Raw genomic sequence first — 5,572 nt, 5'->3', positions numbered from 1 at the left:
GATATTTGTTAGAATTCAAACAGTTATTCATAACCGTGCTCTACATTCTAATTACATTTAAATGATTTAGTTCTTCATTTCTAGGTGAACTACTGGTTTAATATTGCATAACTCTTGAACGTGTCAAATCTTTTGGTGTTTGTCAGTTTATTTTGTATATACCGATTACTTTATTTTCCGTCTATAGTGATTTAAACCACGAGTAGTTTATTTCTGTTGCACTTTACCGATTGCACAACCATCCGAGTGGCGTTGAAGTAAACCTGCGCTTGTTATAATCCACACAGCTCTGTAAAGAAGCTCCGTCTTGCATGTGTTATTGATTCTCCACAAAAACACAAGGACATATACTGTATCTGAAGCGCTTTCTGAAATGAAGCAGTGTTTCGGTTAGACCGCTATAATGCTTTTGTTTTGTTGGCCTCTGTGACTAATATGAGCCTGTCCATGAGCTTCTGGATGATGATGTATGTTTACACTGAACAATATCAGGTATCATAAATGTAACACTAATAATAAAACTGATGATGAAAATGAGGTTTTCACTTCAGAGATTGACTTTCAAATCAGTCACCGAAGTGAGCATTTTGTATTATTATTAGTTGGTTTAATCCTAAATATAGAGCGCAAAGACATTAGAATCAACTGTAGGTGCACTGGACGAAATCCAAACGAATGTGACTATTGATCAAATGTAAAGCAAATTTCTTTTTCTGAGGTTTATAAAACAGCTTTTATTCACACATTTAACCTCAAAATATAACGTCATGTTTATCAAAAGTACAACAGTTCAACAACAAAAAATAAACAAAAGGACTGAAGAAGATTTGTTTTCTATTCGTCTGCGGTTGCCGCCATCTTGGCCTTGTATTTCCCGGTCATCTCTTTTGGCAGCGGGACTCGTCCGGGATGTGGAACCTGGCCCTCCACTTCACTCATGCACTCCCGCAGGAAGTACTTCTTGGGCCCGAAGTTTGCAGGATTGAACAGCTCCATTTTAGCTGCAGCTTCAGCTTGCAGAACTTCACTGTGGACACAGAAGGACAGACGAGAGTCAGAACATTCACTGGGAGACGATTCCAAACAGAAGAACATTTTATTAAACATTATTATGCAAAGAGGTACATAAATTATATGGAATCACACAAATGGAGGAGAGAGAAACAAAGAAGAGAGATGAACAAAACAAACAAAATCAATTCAGAGGAGTTGAGAAAAGAGTCGATTCTAAAAATAATACATTTTGAGGTGTTTAGAAGAAAGATTTGATTCCAAAAGAGAATAAATTCCGAGGGGTTAAGAGAGTCGATTCCAAAAAGAATCAATTCGGAGGTGTTGAGAATAGAGTCGATTCCAAAACAGAATATCAACTCTGAGAAGTTGAGAATAGAGAGTCGATTCTAAAAAAGAATCAATTCAGAAATGCTGAGAATAGAGAGTTGATTCCAAAAAGAATCAATTCGGAGGTGTTGAGAATAGAGAGTAGATTACAATAAACAAATCAATTTCGCAGCGTTGAGAATAGAGATGATTCCCAAAAAGAATCTACGCTGATGAGTTGAGAATAAAGAGTCGATTCTAAAAAAATCAATCCTGGAGGCATTGAGAATATAAAGTTGATTCTAAAAAGAATTTATCCTGAGACGTTGAGAATAGAGAATTTATTCTAAAAAGAATCAATTTAGAGGTGTTGAGTAGAGTCGATTCCAAAACAGAATATTAACTCTGAGAAGTTGAGAATAGAGAGTCGATTCCAAAAAACGAATCAATTTCGCAGCGTTGAGAATAGAGATGATTCCCAAAAAGGATCAAAGCTGATGAATTGAGAAGAGAGAGTCAATTCTAAAAAGAATTAATTCCGAAGTGTTCAGAATAAAGATTTGATTCCAAAAGAGAATGTATTCCGAGGCATTAAGAGAGTCGATTGCACAAAAGAATCAATTTTGAGGCGTTAAGAGAGTTCACTCCAAAAAGAACAAATTCGGAGGTGTTGAGAGTAGAGTTGATTCTAAAAAAGAATCATCTCTGAGAAGTTGAGAATAGAGAGTCGATTCTAAAAAGAATCAATTCGGAAATGTTGAGAATAGAGAGTCGATTCCAAAAAACAAATCAATTTCGAGAAGTTGAGAATAGAGAGTAGATTCTAAAAAGAATCAATTTGGAGGTGTTGATAATAAAGTGTGTGTGTGTGTGTGTGTGTGTGTTGAAGCAGGACTCACTCAGTCTTGCCGAGGATCTTCTTGACGTGTTCTGTGATTTCTTTATAGTGTTTTCCCTCCACATCCACCAGAACCTGCTCACCGTCATCTAAACACACACACACACACACACACACACACACACACACACAATCAAACACAGACACAAATACACACATAAACAAATACATACACACAAATACAAACATACACACACACACACACACACACACACTGACCGAGGTAGAAGCGCAGGAATGGAGACGGCGTCATGTTCTTGAACATCATGATCTGCACCCACGGGTTTCTGTACTGGATCTGAGGGATTTTGAAGAACACAAACGACCTGAAAAACAGCAAATAAAACAACTCAAGAGGGACTTTCACAACTACAGTCAACAGATTACAGTAGAAGACAAACAACAGCATCCCTTAGAAAAGGTCACTCTTTATTAAACATTTCTCATGTGATCTTCAACACATTTCTGCTCATAACAGTGTTAATAACTCATTTCTAATAACTGATGTATTTTCTCTTTGCCATGATGACAGCACATAATATTAGACTAGATATTCTTCATGACACTAGTATTCAGCATAAAGTGACATTTACAGGCTTCACTAGGGTAATTAGGGTAAAGTTAGGGTAATTAGGCAAGTCATTGTATAACAGTGGTTGGTTTTGGTTTTCTTAAGAACATAACAGTAAGCTTTTTTTGTTTAAAATGCACACTGCTTATATTGTCACATTTGTGTTACATCTCAATAAAAAAGTTTGTTTAAACAATGCAGATTTCAGACAACTATAAGAAAAATATAATAGTAATAATTGGGTAGGCTAAATCGCCCGTAGTGTATGTGTGTGAATGAGAGTGTTTGGGTGTTTCATAGTGATGGGTTGCAGCTGGAAGGGCATCCGCTGCATAAAACATATGCTGGATAAGTTAGCGGTTCATTCCACTGTGGCAACCCCAGATTAATAAAGGGACTAAGCCGACATCAAAATGAATGAATGAATGATTGAATGAATTTTAAACCATACGAAAAAATCATAGTAAACTTCTTCAGTTAATCAGATGTTGTGATTATAAAGTTGCTATAATAACAATGACTGTAGTAGTTTTCTTCAACAACTATAAGGTATTTTACACTACAACACCAAAGGTTTACTGTAGTAAAAAAGAAAGTATACTACAGTGTTTATTACAGTTAATTCAGGTCACTATTGTTAATACTACAGTATGCTGGAGAGAATTCATTAACGAAGTGTTTTAGTAGTATAATATTGAGTTGGTTTCACATTCGCTCATTCGTCTATTTGTGAACAGGGACAGCTTGTTGACACGATCTTTATATTGTTTATTACGCTACTTTGAATATACCTTGGATATCCTAATGTAAACATGACTTCAAATTAAACATCATTAGCACTATTTAATTAACTACAAACAAAGTTGTTATATTTTAGATATTATATTATCAAGAAGAAAGTCAAAAAGTGCGAATATAAGCCAACTTTAGCCCAATACTTTACTACAGTGTGGTTAAAAAACACTATATTAATAATGTCGTGGGAAGGATGGGTATGTATTAACTATTAGTTCATTTTTTTTTATCCCATTCACCTGCAAAGTCTCACCCTAACCGCACTGACAGTAAAGAAAATCAATAAATCGTATTGTTTTCAGCTAATAAAGACGGTTATTGTTTATGTCTGACCTTGCTCCTTCACTCAGGTCTCCATGTGTGTTATAATTGACGGTCATAATCCGCACGGACTTCTTAAACACCACTTCTCCTTTCTGCAGATACTCCAGTGTCCTCCGTATGGGGAATCTGCCCTTCATCGGCATGATTATAGGATTTATTGGTATAAATTATGAATTTACAGAAATTATCTGTACTCGTCTGCTCATGCTGCTGCTGCTGCTGAGGCTCTTCTCGCTCGTTTATTGACAGCGCATGCGCAAACAATACTCGCGTTCAGCGCCTTCTGGAGGATTGGAGGACGCACGAACTTTTCATAATGCTTGCAGAAAAACATGTAAACAAAACCATTTACAAGTGAATAACTACATTTCTATACATTTTAAAAGAATAATTAGACATGATTAGTGTTTTAAGTCCGCATGAAAACAACACTTGGTGTCTATTCTGAATGTTAACAATTAATCTGTGAAGGTAATTCACTGTAACAACAAAACATTTTGGTCATTTTTAATTAAAATCTGACCTTTAAAAAAATACAAATAAAAAGTCTGCTTCTTTCTCTGATTACGTCAGCCTGCGTAGCCACGCCTCATCGATTGCGTCATCATTTATTCAGACTGAGCAGAAATTTTTAAGTGAAAGAAATGGACACAATTTATAAATAAAACCAAGTAAAATCCTGCAGTCTTTACAGCTACAGCTCATCAAATTACAGAAAATACATCATTAAAGAAGCAGATGAGTTTCTTGGTCCTCATTTTAAAATTTTAAAATCCTTATTATGTTTGATTATAGCCAAAATCATGGTATACTCGGGTCTAAAATCTATAGTAAAACATGCCGTTTTCTTCTAAATGGTTACATTAATCGAGATTGTTTAATATATTTTCATTAAAGTGGAATCCAGTGTACAAAATAAGGTAAACTTGACTGAGTCCTTCATTTCCTCTTTAATAGAAATTCTATTATACACTCACTGGCCACTTTATTAGGTACACCTGTCTAACTGCTGGTTAACACAAATGTCTAATCAGCCAATCACATGGCAACAGCTCAATGCATTTAGGCTTGTAGACATGGTCAAGAGGGTGTGCTGCAGGTCAAAACAAGCATCAGAATGGGAAAGAAAGGGGATTTAAGTGACTTTGAAGGTGGCATGGTTGATGATGCCAGACGGGCTGCTCTGAGTATTTCAGAAACTGCTGATCTACTGGGATTTTCACGCACAACCATCTCTAGGGTTTACAGAGAATGCTCCGACAATGAGGAAACATCCAGTGAGCGGCAGTTCTGTGGGCACAAATGCCTTGTTGAGGCCAGAGGAGAATGGCCAGACTGGTTCCAGCTGATAGAAAGGCAACAGTAACTCAAATAAGCACTCGTTACAACCGAGCTCTGCAGAAGAGCATCTCTGAACACACAACACGTCCAATGTTTCCAGTAGCTTGTTGAATCTACGCCATGAAAGATTAAGGCAGTTCTGAAAGTAAAAGGGGGTCACACCTGGTACTAGTAAGGTGTACCTAATAAAGTGGCCGGTGAGTGTAAATTTTGTTTTTATGCTATATTGCACAAAATGAGAACACTATAGACAACCAGTCATTTTCATTCACCCCTATGAAAAAATGGTCATTTGTGCTTCTTAAAAACAGAATTGTCACATG

At 36.3% G+C, this 5,572-nt stretch overlaps 1 protein-coding gene across 1 annotated transcript; it reads right to left on the bottom strand.

Moving 5' to 3' along the window:
* Window positions 1-719: 719 nt before the first annotated feature.
* On the bottom strand, window positions 720-4,141 carry mrps25 (mitochondrial ribosomal protein S25). Its single transcript, NM_001017590.1, has 4 exons — window positions 3,918-4,141; window positions 2,438-2,544; window positions 2,220-2,307; window positions 720-1,027 (listed from the first exon to the last, which is right to left on the bottom strand). Exons 1-4 carry the CDS (start codon window positions 4,049-4,051, stop codon window positions 835-837), a joined length of 522 nt encoding a protein of 173 aa, NP_001017590.1. The 5' UTR covers window positions 4,052-4,141; the 3' UTR covers window positions 720-834.
* Window positions 4,142-5,572: the final 1,431 nt, after the last annotated feature.

Source organism: Danio rerio, chromosome 8 (assembly GCF_049306965.1).
Source record: "Danio rerio strain Tuebingen ecotype United States chromosome 8, GRCz12tu, whole genome shotgun sequence".
Classification (NCBI taxonomy): domain Eukaryota; kingdom Metazoa; phylum Chordata; class Actinopteri; order Cypriniformes; family Danionidae; genus Danio; species Danio rerio.
Note: the sequence above shows the minus strand (reverse complement) of the source record. Positions and strands in the feature narration are given on the sequence as shown.